We start from the raw sequence: 19,425 nt of genomic DNA, 5'->3' as shown, positions 1-19,425 counted from the left end.
TTATTATGCTCACCCCAGCACCAGCAGTTACGTCTCCTTTAGATCGGAGAGGATCACCCTGCCTAGCGTCTTTAAAGTGGCCTTTTTATTCTTAACAATCCCTCAAAACTTGAGCACGCGAGAAAGCATGAAAATCTAATGAAATCAGTGTAACATTAGATCAAAAAGGAAGAAGCTTCTTGCGTATCGGGTTAAGAAAATTGCCAAGAATAGAACTCTTATAGTTGTTTTGAGTCTTATTGTATTAAGTTGAACGTTTTAATTATACTCTAGTGTATTTCCAGCCTCTCAAATGCAAATAATCATGTCAGGTGTTTAACATGTGATTTCATTAATCGGATGGCATGTTATATTAAGTGAGCTATTTTATTTTTATTTTATAGTAATTTCATCCATATTTATTTGAATATTTTTCAATTAGTGTTTTATGTTGTAATAGCCGAGCACAAGCTTTTCAGCCGAAATGGTTAATCATGATTCAAAATTTAAGTTTTTGAAAACCCTAACTCGTTTTAAAATATTTAACATTCTAAATGGTTAATCATGATTCAAAATTAAAGTTTTTAAAAATCCTAACTCGTTTAAAAATATTTAATATTCTTATAAATATTTCATCATGTATACTGTATGCTCTTTAAATTTGACCTTAGAATAAAGAAAGAATTTAAGTATACTTTGCTTGCATACTCCTTACAACTTAAATGATGTTTTTTGCTTGTCGTTGAGTGAATTTATCTTCCGTTGTAGAAAATTTCCTAAGAAATGCAAACGATTAGGATGGCATTGCCTAGAACATAAATCACCCAAGTTCCATCCTTAGTATTAATTAAGTCAACCTAAGGTGAATCCTTTGCATTAATGAAGTCCAAAGTGCAGTTTAGAGGGAAGGACCATGAATAAATAAAAGAAACAGAAATTGGTGCAAAGCCGAAGAAAAATTTGGGGCCATAATTTTCCTTTCATTGGGCCACATGGCCATCTCTGGCCCTGTTCTTCCTCCTCAGATTCCGAAGTCGTATGTCCTCTTGTATAACAGGATAATCCAAAAATAACCAAAACAAAATACGAGTGCGTGGCGCATCAGGGAGGTCAACGACTCGACGGCGGGTCTACATCTTCCCCGTAAGCCACAGGCCTTAGTCTTACACTACTGAACCAGAAAAAAATGGCTTCCATTTTACAACCAACCCGGTAACTTGGATAAGAGCATCTATAAGACTATAACAGAGGCAGGAGCACACCCTGGATCAAGGCATGTCCCTGTGTCGGGCACCTTGAGAAGATCATAGGAACATTTCCTCTTCCATGTTCCCAACCAGCAATGATTCCAGTTCCAAGAAACTGAGACCAAGCACGGGTTTATTTCAGAAGATGCGGGCTGGGATTATAACTAAATTTGACACAAAGTAAACAATGATTGTAATTCTCTCCCATCCTCAAATTCCATAACGGTTGTGATTAAATCAACAAAATAATGTCAGTAAACCATAACAAACGACATCAATATGCTCGACCCATCATTCGTTTCGGTTTCTTCACGAAACTCAGTCGAATCTGTTTTAGACGTCTTCTCTTCCTCGCCATTTTCTCAGGCAGAGTCTCTCGCTTTTTCTTCTCACTCTTCACAGCCTTCGGCTTCTTCGTATACCTGGCCTCTATCTTATATGCCTTTGGTGTCACAGGCACCCCCCTTCTTTGAGCTTCATTGAAGAGTGCATTAGCTTTGTCAATGCGATTATGGGCACATAATCTCCCCATCAACAAATCATAAGTTTTGATACCCGGTTCAAATCCGTCTGCTTTCATCTTCGCAAAAACACTCAATGCATGATCAATTCTCTCAATGCCACACAAAATCTTCAGGAACTGATAGTAAGCCTTCCTATCAACAGCTTCACCAAACCCGGCAGATTTCATCCTGTCAATCATTTCATCCCCCTCTTCTAATCTTGCAGCCTGGTACAAACTCTTAGTTAGAATAAGAAACGTGGTCGCATCTGGATGGCAACCCCATTCTCCTATTCTGTAAAACAATTTCATTGCATCTTCAGTTCTCCTAATCTTACACAAATTAGATATCAATACATTGAAAGTTTCCACATTTCTTGGAACTCCGTTATAATCCATATCCACAAGTACCTTCTCAGCCTCAGAATCAATGCGAAATGGATCCTTTTTTCTACAAAGCTTGCATACACAATCAAGAATGGCGTTATACGCAGATGTCCCGAGTTCAAACCCTCCACGATACATTTCTCCAGCTAGTCTTCGAGCTTCGTCCAGTTTCTCATCAACACACCAACCCTTGATTAGCAGATCACAGATGCGTTCATCAGGAAAGAACTCGTTGGCCAGATTCTTCACCATTTTCTCCGCATAACTCGCATACCCTTTTTCACAAAGCTTTTCCACGATTAACCTCAATGAATCGTGATTACGCTGCAACCCGTAATCCGTCTCCATTCTCTCGAAGAACGAAACAGCCTGGGTGGGACGACCCGCACGCACAAGCCGATCAATCGCAGCCTCTAGGGTTTTAGGCCCGGCGATAGCACGCCCACCGACGAGAACCTCATGGGTTGCCTTAAAGTCTTTGCGACGGCCGAAATAGCCAACGAAATAAGACAGCGTCTCATCATTGTGGGTGAAGTTAGGGTTTACAACCAGCCATTGGCTAAACCCTAACACTGTACGGCCAGCTTCAGGGGAGATATTGAGGGTTTGAAGAACAAGTTCCGCAGTCGGCGTGATGTGAGAGAAGCCGAGCTGAAGGCGTTGTGTTACAGAGAGAGGGTCGGAGTCTGGGTCCTTGAGAAGCTCATTGGAGAGGGATTGGGCAATAGGATCTACGTCTTCCGGGAGGCCCTGAATTGAAGATTGGGAGGGCTCTGATGAAAAAGATCTGGAGAGAGACAGTGAAGGTGCAGTGAACACAGTGGCAGATTGAGAGTGGCCGAGGGGGAAGGGGTTGGAAGTGGGTTGAGATGGAAATGGAGGACGAAGTTCAAGCAAATAACATGGAGCGAACGGTGAAGATTGAGAACAGAGGGATCGAAGTAAGATCCTCCGAAGCTGAACAGACTGAAATGGCGGCATTGTAAGGGAAGAAGGAGGATCCTGAGCCAAGGAGGGTAAGGAGAAAGAAGAAACCTACCAACACAGACGTGACAGTGGAGAGGAAATCAGTATGTTGGACTGGGCCTCCATGGGTTTGACACTGCTTCACTTTATTGTCATAATTGTTTTCGACCTCCATAAAAGAATATGGGATTGGGCTTTGGGCCGGGATTGGGCCACGTCGTATTGTTTGGACTAATATGTCCATAAGAGGGAAAAAAATTAATGGACCAAAAAGAGTCCCAACGGAAAAATAAAGCAATTTGAAGATTAAAACCTTAGAGTGATGACAATGGCACTAAAAGCAAGAAGTAAGATTTGGAGACATAATGTAGGTTCAGGCCATTTCCGTTGACATGGATAGAAATCTTCACCTGTTCTTTCATAGTCATGTTCAGATTCATCAACTTGCGGGGAATCCCATGGACATATAGCAGCGTCATGTTTAAGAACGACAGTTTCTTCCTCTGGGATTTCCAAGCTTCGCTGGCTGTGGCCATCATTTTTAAGTTTGACAGGATTAACGAGGGAGTTGCCCCTAACGAAATGATGGTACTAGTAATTAATTATTGGATATGAAAAGCTGTCGGTTTGAGAGGAATGTAACAGAGCCCCATATAAGGCCCAGCTGCCCAGTATGGTACAAAGCCCCAGGTAACGCAAGCCATGTTAGAGTTATGTGGTGCATATTTGCTAATTTCAATGGGGTCCCCGGTATTAATTTGATATAAATATTGCATTTTTAAATGGTTCTCTTGATTGGAAAAGTTGAGTTGAGAAGCATTAATTCAGTTTATTTTTGGAAAGGATATGTTTATTGGCTATTTAATGTTCCGTCTCTCTCTCTATAGCCTTGAATAAAAGAAGAGCTTGTCATGTTTTTGCTTTTGCAAGCTGGTCTGAAGGGTAGAGGGTAGTTAGATTGAAAATTAAATACTTTTCCGGTTCTTAATATAAGACTCATGTAATTAATTTGATTAGATTAAGAAAGTTAGATAAGTTAGTTAATTATAAGAAATGTGACACGTTTTCCCTAAAATACCATAATCATCTTTTTTAATACACATTCTTCTTCTTCTACTTGATTATGGTTGAGGGAGTACTCATAGCGTAATTTAAAGAAAAATGATAAATATGAGAAATAGGTCTTATATTTATGACCAAAACCAACTCAGTAATTGAGTCCTTTATTAAAGACCGGAGGAGTATAAAGATTCAGTATACATTTCAAATGACAGATGTATATAACACATGTTACGTTAAAAAATAAAATAGAATAGAAAATTCGGAGGTTATGCCTCTGCTCATTCCCTCGCCCTTACCCCCACCACTGCTCGAGAGGAGCAATAATAGTGAAGCAACATCATTTGTTAACATAATTGACACACACATATATTCATGTATATTACAAATTTTCAAGTTCCTATGAAAAATTATTGAAGCAAAGGAAGTATGCCTTTTACAATAATAGAATCCAGTTCGAACTAGAAAATAGCATGTCGTCATCCTTAATCAATGTCTAAGGTTATTATTAAGGAAGAGTTTGGCTAAACTAAAAGATACTTTTAAAATCGTGATTTCGTTTCCATCCAGAGTCTCTTTTCATAACACATCTTATTGAGAATCGCACAATAATTTACCATCTGTAAAAATTTAAACTTTCCCATGTAACTTTTACTAACTTTTGTGTTTTTCAAAAGAAAAGAGTGGGACCAAACCTTGGTTAACATGACCCCCGCGACGTGACTAAACAAAACATACATTATCTTTGGGTAGCTATTACTTTACCCCAACTCAATTTGATCTGTGATGGCTGGAATGAAGAACCTTAATTATATATGTATGGGTCATCCCTAAATTTCGAGATGCATGCAAGCTAATCAAAATCCCACATGCCCCTCAACAGCCACATGCCTTATCGCCCCCATCTCATCAGAAGACTGAAGAGAAACTTTACTTTTTGAACTTGCAAATTGCAAAAAGCTTCCTACTTACACGCTTAATCGATGTGGACTACCAACTTATTGCAAGTGTTAATCAAGACCAATCAAAGAAGCATTTGCAATCTTTGGTGGTTGTACGACTAGCATTAATATAATTAAGACCAATTAGGCGGCATGTGCATATATTATTGGGAGTTTGAAAATATAATACTCTACATTACCCGTGACTAGTAGTTCATACTCCCTCCGGTCCTCTATATAAGTTTCAAATAACTGAATCCCGTTTAACGAACTAGCAATTAAAATTAGTTAAATATAATAAATATGTTAGAGATATAATTTTTTTTCCAAACCTGTCCTTATTTATTAAGAGAGTAAACGAGAAAGGCAATAAATAAAAAAGTTATGAAAGAGAATATATGGATCGAGGTAATATTAATAAGAAAGAGGAAGCACTAAATACAGTCAACTAAAGACAAAATAGGAAAAAAATAATAAATGTTCAAATAAACTAAAAAATGAAGCTTATATTTTAGACCATATCTCTCTCGAAAAGTGAAGTTTATATATAGGACCAGGGAGTATTACAATTCCATAATTCATGCTGATGTTGATACTTGAGGAGAATTTCAGCATCAAATTATTGATGTCTACAACGTTCGGAAGAAGATCCTCTCATTTTTCTGCCTTCTCTTTTTCCCCCTTCAAAATCTCATCTTCATCCTTATATTAAAAAACAGATGATTTAAATGTAATATTTTCTAAATTATAATCTTTTTATGTACTCTGTGCATGTTAAATTTACTAGCTATGATAATAGTTTTTGTAAAATATTAAATTTGAACTCTTTATTTTTTAATTATCCAACGATAAATGTGAAATTTTAAGAAGAAAAGCAGAAAGAGGAAAAGGGGAGATCTGGAACACCCACACACACTAGCTGTAATCAGCACTAATTCGATGCCTCTGTCATTTAAGATCATAATCATTAATTGCTGATTAGGCCATAGATATAGCCAGGCTCTGATCTTAATTATGCGCTTCCAATCTTCATATATACGAATTCATCATCTTGGCAAAAAAGAAACAAAAACGAGTTGATCATCATCATGGGATCATCATCTTCCTCCTTCACATTCATTATTTGGTAAGCACGAAACCCTGACGCCGCCAAAAAACAAAAGACTAAATTAATCAGCTACAAAACTTTGATCAGTGATTGGTTTTTGCTCGCATAGATATCCACACATCTGTCCCAGACCAGGCCATGCAATTCTCGGATCAATTAATTAATAATCAATTATGAGTCGTACGTATATATGTCAGCATATGATTATATTATTACCCAGTAAAGCACTAGTACTACTATATATAATTATGTGTGTGGTCCATAAGTTTAGGAGATTAGAGCATAATATAAGAGGAAATAATATATGCTTTTGCCCTCCAATGCTTCTTTAACATGTTAAAAGTACATGTTGGAGAAGCATCCAACAGGCGAGTATGATGGTGACATATTATTTAAATATTCCACACATTTATGCTTTTTTAGGCGCATGCAAATGGAAAGGCCTCTTCAGAATTAGGTTCTTTAATCATCTTTCATTATCTTATAGTACCAAATAATTAATCCCTTAATCATGGTGCATTTAATGGTGGAGCATGATGATTCGTTCATATGCTTCCCCTAGGGCTCCCAAAAACCCTATATTATTCATAGTTGAGGAGGCGGCGCCATTTTAAAATTCGTTTTCTTACTTAATCTAATCTGCTTCTTTTTTAACTTTCTTCTTCAAATGATCAGAATCACACTTGCTTGCAAATGGGATTTGAGAGATTTGATCATGATTTAGATTCTTCGATCTTCTTTAAAGGAGATGTGTGGGTGGTTTCTAGTTTTAGGTATGCAGTTCTGCTGCAAATCTTTCCTTAGTTTGGAGTTGGATTAGCTTTTAAATACTAGGGTTTCTTTTCTTCTGATTAAATTTACAGTTTATATCAAGATCTAACACCACCTACAAAAGAGGGCCTATATTTTTAATTGAATTAACACTTTTTCGAACATCACTTACTGTTTTGAATTAAAATAAATAATCCAGTGTATGATGTGAATGCGGGATAATATTTTCAAAATAGTATGTTTGAATGGATATATACCCAATTGGATATTTAAATAATCGATTCTGGATTTGGGTTTTCTGCAAGTTTTTCTCTCCTCCTCCTCTGCTGTTTTTGTTTCCTAACATTCAAATTAAATTTTAATGGTATCTAGATTTTGTTTTTTTTCCACTTATAATATATTGGGATTTAAAAACGTAGTGAAGCTAGAGCATTAAAATATGATCGAACAATTCAGTGACACTGTGAGTCTGTGACAGTGTTGGAACTGGAAAGCCAAAACGATATTTATATTTTTTTTCCTTACATATTTGATTAAAATTTCGTTTACTGGACATATGATATTTCAAATCGAAGGTCTATTCTTGATTTACTGTTCTAGTTAGATATGCATGTGTATTTTGATGCGGTATGCACACATTAATGAATAGCAAGATTTGTTAAATAATTTGCATAAAATCTATTATCATCCAATTCATCGGAGACTAGACGTGGGCGGATCAAAGATTGCGTAATACTGGTCTTCTTCATCTTCACCTCTTTTGTTTATATTCATCCAAATGATCCGGACGCATTCCTCATTTTGTCGAGGGCCTAGCTTAAGGTGCAAAAGTTTTATGTTATTAAGTTCGCCTCCCGCTTTGGACTACCATCAAATCTAATAATAATGACGAAGCAGGTCTTATATTACTAGAAAACTGAAAAATGTGTAAAACACTAAGGAAGTGGATCGTTCGTGGTCAATAATAATGGAACATTAACCGATATCTTGTATGATTTTGCAGCATTTATATAAAGCCATGTTGCGTGTGAAACCAGTCCTTTAGCATATTAGCCAGAGATGCCAACTAATGAAAAGTCCCGTAAAATCTTTTGCAGTTGATCATCCAGAGCATATATCCATGGATGTAATGAAGCAATTTTCTCCTCTTTTAGTACTCAATTCTTTATGAAGGAAAACTCAATTCTTTGCTTGAAGAATAACATTTTTGAGGGCAGATTATTTTTCAAACTATCTGTGTTTGACTGTGTCATTGAATAACATTATCGATGGCCAAAAAGAAAGAAGAAAGAATAGAGTGGTGTGAGAAAGATATTTTGTGCGTACGTACAAGTGACTAATAATTATAATCCACGTTACGCTGATCACTCAGTGGATCGACAGAGATAAGGGAATCAATGGTCAATAAAAAGGATTGGGAACAGTTGCTTCCTTAAACATGTAAGGGGAGCTGTGAAGGAACAAGGATACTTCTGACTCGTATCAGCACTGGTCACTTTTAGCTTCAAAGCATAACTTATATGTGACTAAAAAGGTGTTTGGAAGCACCCAAAAGTGCTTCTCAGAAACATTATTACGCAAAACGAGATAAATTTTTTCGTATATTTATTTTCGTAAAAATATTTTTAAAACCATAATTTAGTTTTTACTCAAACACCCTATAACCCCATAAAGGGTGGCAATGAGAACACGAAATTATAAAATAAGTAAACTGAAAGTGGACAAAACTGCTTTGGCTGAAAAGCCATATCTGTTTCGCACAAGAAAGAGAAGGACTTGTTTGTATAGAGATACATACATGCATATAATTGACGGATTTAAAGAGGGAGTTCATGTGTGTCACATAAAATATGTGAATCACGAGAGATTGATTACTACCTCCGGTCCTTAATATGAGACATAGTTGATTAATTTGAAAAAATTAAAAAAGTTAGTTAAGTTAGTTTTTTTTTTTTTGTGAAAATAGTTAAGTTAGTTATTTGTGGTAAATAGATGTTGTCATTCCTAAAATAACCTCATTAATAATGTATGTTTGAATTACCTATTGATGTTAACTCCTTAACATATTCAACTATTATGGGAATTACTTGGGGGCAAAATAGATAAGTATTAAAGACAAAATATATTGGATATTATATTTAGGATCAAATTAAAAGTTAAGCTAACTTTTATATTACGGACCGGAGGTAGTATTAATTAAAGAGATTTGGGAGCAAAGTTATATATAGTGCAGTACTGTGGAAGCGTGAATATAATCTGGCAGTTGGAGTTCACTTGTGAGTGCGTGATGATGGATGAACGGATGGTTAATTGATTGAGACGCAGGAAACGAATATAGTGATGAGAGCGACGCTGAGAAAAAGAATTGAAGATGAGAGAATAATCCGTCAAATTGAAAAAGCTAAATTAAAGAAAGCTAGCTGCACAAAGAAAAGCAAGTTGCATTTGATGGATCCGCACCATATAATAATAATAGTGAAAAGAGAAGCGACGGTGTTAATTTGTTTTGGATATTCAAATCCGTATTTGCATCTCTTGTGGTTTTGTTTATGCGGCCGGGAAAAGGGACGGAGCTTTTACAGGCAGAGTTGATTATCTGCAGTATATAATAAGAGAGAATTTGTAGGATGTGATGTGACGATGGAGAGGATTAAATTTTGGGGAAAAGTGAAAGGAGACGGCGCATATATATACATGTATATGTACGTTTATAATTGCCAAGAGATAGAGAAGGAGGTTCTGATTCCACAATCATTTAAAGTTGTGTGCGCTGGCATATCATCAGCACCACACAACACACACTTGTAAATTCTTCTCAACATCAGTACTGCTTCTTCATCAATCTCCCCCAAGGAATCTATATCTTCTCTGCTTATACCCCTTACTTAATTTTACCCCCCCCGTCCCGTCCTCAGAAACCCGTCTCTCTATCTCTGCATGTATGTATGTATTTATGTATATTTATAATATTTTATTTATAGACTACAAACGGGATTTTATAATTAGAACGGGAGATAGTATATATATATATATATATGATGCAGTGACGAAGATGAATATATGTGTGTGCGCGGATGAGACTGAATTAATGGATTGCTTATGCACAAAGTATATATATCATGCGCATGCATATGCTCACCACTTGTTCTTTTTTTGCTTGGGGAGCAAGCACGCTCCATCAGATCAGTTACCCATGAACGTCGGCTTTATAGCCATGATGAAATTCTTGGCCCTCCATTAAAAGAGATGGATGTATTTTGATTTTAAAATAAACGATTTAATTCTTGAAGCATGCTTAATCCGCTGAAGATTATTGAGTGTTGAGAACAGATCAGTTGAAAGTTGAAACCAGCCTGCAGTATGCAAACATTCCCGTCTATCTACTTACAAAGGGGCCCAAACAAATTCTCCGTTCACACAAGATGACAAAATCACCTTTCTTTTAGATCCACTTAGCTTATTTCGCATGTACGGAAAATAATCTTATCTCCTAACCAAAAGAAATTATTATTTTAATTTGAATCAAATTTGATAAATTGATTTTTCTAAGTGAGGACACAGTTGGAAACTAAGTCGATATTTTTTTCAAATGACAATAAGCGCGTGCGCGTCATTAGGCTTTTCTAATTTTCAGTTGCATGCGTTGCCTGATTGTGATTAAAGCTGCTAATTAGTACTATGGACACGCACATTTATTTTCAGGTCTAATGAACCAGACATTGATCTCACTGATAAATTATATATTGCTGATGACTTAAATATGAATAAGAATAACAATACGTATATGGATACTTACCGATTTGAATATCTCCGCACCATGTGGTTTTATATATATGGTATGAAATATGAATTATGTAGATTGCAGGACTTGAGAAATTGATGGAACTATTAATGATGTTGCTTGCATAAACATAACCTATAGAAGCTTTTCTTGTGAAAGTAATGGAAATAAAGCTTACATACGACGACAACTTTTTCTTTTTTCCTTTTTTTTTTTTTGGGTAACTAGACAAGACAACATTTTCGAAACAAACCCTGAAAAATAAAACAGACATGATTAAGCTGATAATAACAACATGAACCTAAAACAGCTGCTTAAGTATTCCCGAGGAGAATGAGGTTGAAGATGAATTTGCAGGAGATGGGCGCAGAGCAGAGAAGGAGATGTCGCCATGGAAACCAGTTTTACGCACCCCGCGGAATAGCCTTGCAGAGGAGGGAGTTCTTCATCTCGAGAGAGAGGTTCAGGCACTCAGCCAAATCCACACCAGCAGACGATGGGATCCACTCGAAATTCTGCAGGAGGAGAGCCAGCCAGAGCTCGACGGTGGCCAAACCCATGGCTTTGCCAGGACACACCCTCCGTCCCGAACCGAAAGGAGCCAGCCTGAGATCGGAGCCCATGATGGCCACATCTTGATCCTCAGCCAGGAAGCGCTCGGGCCTGAACTCCGACGGCTCCGACCACACCTCCGGGTCATGGGTGATGGCCCACATGTTGACCATGGCGGTGGTGCCAGCGGGGACGAAGTGGGGGCCTACGTGGGTGTCGTGAATGGCTAGCCTGGCCCAGGAGAGGAGGGGACCAGGCGGGTGCATCCTCAGGGTTTCCTTCACTATGGCTCGCACGTAAGGCATATTCGGAAGGTCGTGGTCTGTCACACTGCGGTTACGCCCCACAACGGAGTCTATCTCGCACTGAGCCTTGTACTGCACTTCTGGGTGTAGCACCATTCTGGCTAGAATCCACTCCACCAGAATCGCCACTGTGTCTGTTCCCCTAAATATCATTTCCTGCATGTATTATTATTATTATTTGTTAATCACGCATTACATAATTATAACATCTAAGGGGTTTTCAGGAGATCAGGTGATGATGAAGGATTTGCGAGGGACTGATATGCGCGTGGGACGCACGTCTGAGAATAGAAATCATATTCGAAATTAAAACTACCGGGTTTCCGGGGGTAAGAATGAGAGGGGAAAAAAATAACGGTTTCCCGAAAACAAATTTGCCAAACGTATCTGCAAAATTGACCGACAAATAGAACGGACGAACCCAGGGTGAGAAGTGAGAACATGCCTTCCGCCATGAACAGAAAAATTAAAACACCTGGGAGATTTCTGTTACGCCATATCACAAGCTTAAACAATGCTGAATAATATGAAAATATTCCAAATTTCTAGCTAGCTGCTAGTCCAGGATTTTTAGCACAGTTGGTTAGCAAACTCAGATATTTTGCAGAAATGTTTCAGAAAGACGAACTTATTCAATCTTTTAATAATAACGAAACTGGCACAGTTGTTGAAGATAATAATGAAATTAGAGAAGGAAAACTAACCCATAAAACAGCAATCATGTCGGAGTCATTTAGCCTGTTGTCTTTCTCCAAATCTAGCAGCACGTCCACAAAGTCACCACCTGCAGACCCTTGTTCGTCCATGGCTTTGCTGGTTTCATTTTCAAGCCTCTTCATCCGATGTTCCTCTATGATTTTCCCGACGAAAACGTTCACTCTCGCCGCCAGCTTTCTGCATCTCCTCTTTACGCCTTGTAAATCCAGAAAACCCAGCAAAGGAAAGTGGTCGCTCCAGTTGAAAACCCCGAGCAAATCATACCCTTCTCTCACCAACTCCTCCAATTCAAGCCCACCATCACCACGAGCCTCGCCGAATTCGTAAATCCTCCCGAACGTGCTCATCATCACGTTGTTCAGCGACCCAAAATGCAGCAGTTCTTTCACCTTGACCTCACCGTTTTTGTTCATCTTGTCTCTGATCTGAGCCACCATCTGGAGCCCGATTCTGGTTCGGAAATCCCCGAAGGAAGCGATCCTCTTCGGAGAGAACATATGGGTGGCTGAGATTCTCCTGAGATTCCTCCAGTAATCTCCGAACGGTGCGAAACCCATTGCTCTGTGGAAAAGAAGCTCGTATGCGGACTCCTTGACGGGTCGATCTGCGAAAGCTGAACTGTTCAGAATCTCTTTGGCTGTGTCGGGATGGCTTGAGATAATGAACCGAGTGAACCCGACCGAGAATGCCATCAGTGGCTTGGTCTTGAAGGTATTTGCAAGCTTGGCAAGGACTCTGTGAGTCAGAGACCCAGTGAAAGCTAAAACAATACCAACAAGTGGCAACCCTGATGGTCCAGGAATGGCGGTTTTGTGGTGAGCTTGGCGACGAAGCCCGGACAGAGCCCAAGCAAGACCACCTGGAACAAGCCAGAAACCGAAAACGGCGGCCAGAAAAAGAAAACCAACAAAGAAGCTGAAGGTGAGGTCGCAACGCAGACCTGGAGGTGGAAAGAACAGGGAGTAAAGTTCGGAAGACATTTTCGTTGTTATTGGTTTTACTGGGAGTGAGATAAAAGGAACAACTGGTATGTTTGTAGGGAGTAGTAATGGAGGAAGAAACTGGAGAGGTATTGAAAAGAGTGAGAGAGAGATGGAAGGTCGTCACTCGTCTAGCTAGCTGTGGAAGACGAAGGGGGTGAGGTAGTGCTTATATAGAACAGAACAGAATGGCTGCAAGTCCATGTACGGTGTAAAAGCTTTTGGAATACGCATAGTTTACATAAATTAATCATTCCATATGACTGTTAAATTTTCTAGGCGGAATATGATTAACATAATTCTCTTAATAACAATAAAGGAAATGAATGCTAATAAGAGTTGATCCATTTCGTAATAATATAAGCCATAAGGTTATAAGTTTGAATTCCACCACTAAATATTACCTCCAATCCTTAATATAAAGGTTAATTAACTAATTTAAATGGATTAAAAAAAATAGTTAAGTTAGTTATTTGTAATAAATAAATATTATTTTTTCTAAAATATCCTTGCTAATCAAATATATCGGTAAGAACTACCATTATTATAAAGACTACCTTAAAAAAAAATAGATAAATATGAAAGACAGAGTAAATTGAAGTCTTATATTTAAGGCCAAAATAAAAATCAAATGAACTTTTATATTAAAAACCAAAAGTAGCGTTTTGGTAAGTACTCTTTGAGTGTAGAGACATATTCTAACTCTAACGAGCCATAGCACCAAGTCACCTAAAACTTTGAATATATAAAAAAAGGAATGAATTGAATGACTTATTTTTAATAACTACTAATTATCAACGTGTTGTGGTATCACTAAGAATTTTACGCCCGAAAAAAATTCAATTCATTCGTAAGTAATAGTATAAAACTATAGTATATATTGATTATTATTGAATACAATTGAGCGTTTAACCCTCACGTTGGCCAAAAACATCAAAATCTTCATGCTTTTAAAATAAATATTTAAATTAATGCGGCTAAGCGATAATTATCTTTGTTTATCTTAATTCTTGTAAATATATAATTTCAACGTGATATGTGTAAGCAAATTAAACTAAATATTGGATCGGACTAGAAACATGAAAACATTATGAAGGCAAAAATGTATCATCGGTATCATCATCATTAATAAGCAAATATGTTGATGAGAAGAGGAATGATATGGTTATTTTACGGTGAACTGTTGTTCAACAACAATTTTTAAATTTTATAGGACCAAAAATAATACATTTTTTAAAAGAAAATATAGGTGAGATGCTATTTGTACTTTTTAATAAAAATAAAGTTAAAAAAATTACGTAAATATCTGCTGGACAAATTAACTAGTATGCATAAATAATCTAAACCATTCAAACTTACGTTTAAATGGCCTAAATTTATTTCTAAAATTCAAAACAATGTAAGATCAATTTCTAGTTTTTCCTTGCATAGGGGGAACCTCTCTCATCAAGATCGACAAGCTAATACTTATTACTCCTCTGGCCCTTAATATAAGACCCATTTAACTAATTTGATTAGATTAAGAAAGTTAAGTAAGTTAGTTAATTATAAGAAATGTGACACGTTTTTTTTAAAATACCATAATTATCTTTTTTAATACCCCATCTTTCTCTTCTACTTAATTATGGTTGAGAGAGTATCTAGAGGGGTAATTTAGATAAAACTGATAAATATGAGAAATAAATCTTATATTTAGGATCAAAACTAACTCAATAATTGGGTCTTATATTAAAGACTGAAAGAGTATTATAAATTGAATTATATTTACTGACAAATAAGTTGCATGGAATATGTCCTAATTAAGTCATTTAAATGTGAAAAGATTATAAAAGGTAAAAATATATGAAACATACTCCCTCCGTTCCTTATTATAAGAGACATTTGATACTTATGGCATGTTTCTATATATAAGAGACACTTAAAAGTTGTCTCTACTTTTTTGTGTTGATTTCCTATTTTACCCATATTTATTATCTCCAACTCACACTCTCTCTCCCTCCCACTTCTCTTTTTTTTAATAATTTAATTATTCTCTCTCATGCTCTCTCTCCTTATTAATGAGGGCATTTTTGGAAAAAAAATTATACTTTTTACACATTAATTGTTTTTAACTAATTTTAACTATTTTTTTGATCAACGTACTTCGGTTATTTGTCTCTTATAATAAGGAACGGAGGAAGTACTATCTAATACTATTTATAAGAGAACAGCTCTTTACGCAATTACTACCTCCGGTCCTTAATATAAGACCCCGTTTGACTTTTTGTTTGGTCTTAATTATAAGACCCCAATCCATTTTGTCTCTCATATTTATGCATTTTTTTCCAAGATAATTCTTTTAATAATGATAGTTCTAGCCAATACACTTAATTAGCAAGGATATTTTGGGAATGACAACACTTATTTATTACAAATAACTAACTTAACTTACTTCCTTAATCTTCCCAAACAAGTCAACTGGGTCTTATAATTAGGACCGGAGGTAGTATTTAAGAATAAACATTTTTTTTTGCATTGCATTTGTATATTTCAAGCATTTAAAGATAATGCAATACAAATAAATAAGGTTATAATTCGGTTGTTTTAGTAAAAACGTGGTTTTTATGTTTTTGTTGCAAAACTAAATGTTTTTTATGCTTTGATTATATATCTCTTATTATTATATTTGTAATGTATGAAATTTGAGAAATTAATTATATAGCGCCCTCACTTAATACTGCTATAACTTATTGCCAATTTCCATTATATACATGTTGATATTATTGATTAATGATTATAATCAACACCAATTGATTGATTAAGTTGTCATAGTTTGAAGAAGTGGCGTAAATATTGATCGATATCATATGTATATATGAAACTGCATTTAATAAAGGGTGATGCAAAATTATTAAATCATTTAAGTGGAAAAGGTTATTAAAGGTTAAAAAAAAGGTATTATCTAATATTTTAAGATAAATTCTTTTTTTGTTGCATGCATTTAAGCATTTAAAGAGAATGTAATTAAATTAACGAGATTATATATGCACGCGCGCGTGCAGATGCCGGTTAATTTTAGAGAAAACGTGGTTTTTTATTATTCCAGCTGCAGAACTAGATATTTCTTATTATGATTGGACTACATGCATTTAGATACTACTTTCAATTCTAAACATAAGATTTAATTTATAGGGTTAAATTGAACTACATAGTAAATTTTATATGAAAGACGGAAGATAGCATATTATTATTGTGCTTGTAATGAATGAAATTTGGAAAATGAATAATGACATGCATGCTCACTTGCAGATGCTACTATAGAAAGATATATTATTGGTTAATGATTATAATTAATTAACATCAATGGATTGATTAATTTATGGTGGTATAATATATGGTTTAGTGTATTGCTTTTTCATAAATACTAGTATCATATTTACAAATTGACACACGGAAGTGCTGGGGTTGGTTGCATTTGACAACATGGGGTGTCACGTGTAAGTGGCTGCGGCAAGTTGGTGGCCGCGCCGGAGTTATATATTCGCTTAATTAACGGTCAAGCTGTTATATGGGAGCGAGAGCCATGCTCTCCCATCCCCTGAAACGTGTTCTTCCGTCCCTTCGGTTTTTCACCCAGAAAAAACCAACCGAGTGAAACAAAAACGTGTTGTTTCAAGTCCCGAGGGTGCGGAGCACGGCGGCTCCCAAGTTAAAAGAGACACGGTAACAACCTCATAATCTCAAAGAGAAATTCACAATTTTGCTTAATTTCAAGTACTATCCTTTTAAAATACGTTTCCTGTCTTAAATATAAAATTCATTTCGTAGTGTAATTTATAATGTATAATATAAAAATTTTTTTAAAAAAATTAATAAAAAATATGAGATGGTAACAGAAATAGTGAAGAGATTTTTTATTACATTTTTTAATTAAAAACAAATTAGTCTAACTTCTATTGATTTAAAACACAATTAATGAATTAATTAATACTCCTCCGGTCCTTAATAAACTAAATATTATTATTTGTGAGTAAATTTAACCGACCGAGAGAAAGAAGTACCGTGTGGGCCCTACACAGTACACACACATATATATTTGTACTGGACCAAAAAGGCCCTTTGGTCGAGGGTGGCTCACGAAACAAGCCATTAAAAGCTAAGGGAGGGTTATGGGGTTACAAAACTTTGTTACGAAGGTTACGAGAGTTGCAAAGGAGTTAGTCTCCTAACTCATGTAACTCCCAGGAGTTGTAAATGGAGTTTGTTAGGGGAAGGAGTTTCTTGTCTTTGAACCTGGCTTTGGTATTAGAGTCGGTTTAACTTCTTCACCAACCAGTGTGAATTGCGAGGGAGCCTTGCATTTTTCGCCTGATCGGGTCACGTCTTCTATCGCTCTTTCTTCATTCTCGCAAATTACATGATCACATGTTCTTTCCATCAAGCTGCTTTCTAAAAGGAATCGGCGGTCCCATGTTACTACTTGCTTGTAATTAGATACTTCCTCCTAAATATAATATTTAGTTTATCGTGTTCCATTACAAACTAGATCTCATATTTAGAATTGTATATGGTATTATTTTTTTATTTTTAAATATAAGTCATATGTTCTGTAAAATCTTATTTCCAAAGGCACTTTACCAAGTTTTACTTAGGGTGTGTTTGGATGAAACCAAACCGTGGTTTGGAAAAGTGATTCTGGAAAATAGATTCTGGAAAAAATAGATTCTGTGAAGAATAGATTTTGTAAAAAAGTGATTCTGAGAAGTGAGAGTGTTTGGATAGTTGTTATCAGAAGCACTTTTATATATACAAATTACTAAAAAAAAGACATAAGTTAATATGATAATTACAGAAAAAATAGATTTTATGATATATTTTAATTTGAAGAAATAAAATTGTTAATAATATGTTTTTTACCAACATAATTAATAATACATAAGATAATATAATTAATAAATAATTAATGTCTATATATATTTATAAAATATAAGATTAAATATATTTATAAAAAAAATAACAAGATACATATCATATAGGCCCACACACTCTCCCTTTTTTCTCCAAAAGCAAAAAAATTTTGCTTTTTCCAAAACCATGGTTTTGGTTTTTGGAGAGGCTGTTTGGGTAGCATTTTCCCCAAACCATGGTTTGGGGTGCTATCCAAACATAGCCTTAATATAATGCCATTGAGAATGTGGTGTTCAAAAATTTTACCTCCTGCCTAACAAGTAATTTACGATTGGTAATAGAGCATTTTTTAAAAAAAAGGGCAAAGCTAAACAAATTTGAAATATTGAATGCCTAACAATTTTTCTTGGTTCGTGTGCCTTTTAATTAAAGACGCTTTACATTTGAAACGGATAGAGTTTTTTTTTTTTTTAAAAAATCACAGTTCATCTTTCAATCTTTAAGCAATAATCATGAAAGATTATTTGTTTATCACTCTAAATATTTGTAATTTTCTTTTCTTTTTATTTACAAACAAAATTAGTGATTAAGCTACGCTATAGGGGACTTGTAGTATAAATGATGGGAATAATTTGTTAAGAATGTTGGCATCTATATCTACTACTCCCTCCGTTTCTTATTATAAGAGACAAACAACTGAAATACGTTGATAAAAAAAATAGTTAAAATTAGTTAAGAACAATTAATGTGTAAAAAGTATAAATTTTTTTCCAAAAATACCCTCATTAATAAGGAGAGAGAGCATGAGAGAGAACAATTAAATTATTAAAAGAGACAGAAGTGGAAGGGAGAGAAAGTGTGAGTTGGAGATAATAAACATGGGTAAAATAAGAAATCAACACAAAAAAGTAGAGACAACTTTTAAGTGTCTCTTATATATAGAAACATGCCATAAGTATTAAATGTATCTTATAATAAGAAACGGAGGGAGTATTATATTATACACATTTATTATTAACTTGTTATATATATTATTTGAGATGTGAATATGTTGATAATAATTTTAACAAGTAGAACGTAGTATTATGAAAGACGATAATTATTTTAAGAGAGAATCCTATAAACAGAAGTTTAATTTAAAATTACTAAATTTTGAATTTCTACAAAAATGTGTTGTTATTTGTAAGTTTGATATTGTCAAAACCTATTAAAATATTATTACTAACCTAATTTGGGATTTAGT

At 35.4% G+C, this 19,425-nt stretch overlaps 2 protein-coding genes across 2 annotated transcripts; both read right to left on the bottom strand.

Moving 5' to 3' along the window:
* Positions 1-938: 938 nt before the first annotated feature.
* On the bottom strand, positions 939-3,187 carry LOC114721870 (pentatricopeptide repeat-containing protein PNM1, mitochondrial). The gene has a single exon (XM_028907755.1). It carries the CDS (start codon positions 3,094-3,096, stop codon positions 1,501-1,503), a length of 1,596 nt encoding a protein of 531 aa, XP_028763588.1. The 5' UTR covers positions 3,097-3,187; the 3' UTR covers positions 939-1,500.
* A 7,641-nt stretch (positions 3,188-10,828) lies between these two features.
* Positions 10,829-13,423, bottom strand: LOC114721868 (cytochrome P450 78A5). The gene is made up of 2 exons (XM_028907754.1): positions 12,303-13,423; positions 10,829-11,754 (listed from the first exon to the last, which is right to left on the bottom strand). Exons 1-2 carry the CDS (start codon positions 13,293-13,295, stop codon positions 11,146-11,148), a joined length of 1,602 nt encoding a protein of 533 aa, XP_028763587.1. The 5' UTR covers positions 13,296-13,423; the 3' UTR covers positions 10,829-11,145.
* Positions 13,424-19,425: the final 6,002 nt, after the last annotated feature.

The sequence above is a fragment of the Neltuma alba genome, unplaced genomic scaffold (assembly GCF_004799145.2).
Source record: "Neltuma alba isolate B1F8T4 unplaced genomic scaffold, ASM479914v2 tig00012073_pilon, whole genome shotgun sequence".
Classification (NCBI taxonomy): Eukaryota; Viridiplantae; Streptophyta; class Magnoliopsida; order Fabales; family Fabaceae; genus Neltuma; species Neltuma alba.
Note: the sequence above shows the minus strand (reverse complement) of the source record. Positions and strands in the feature narration are given on the sequence as shown.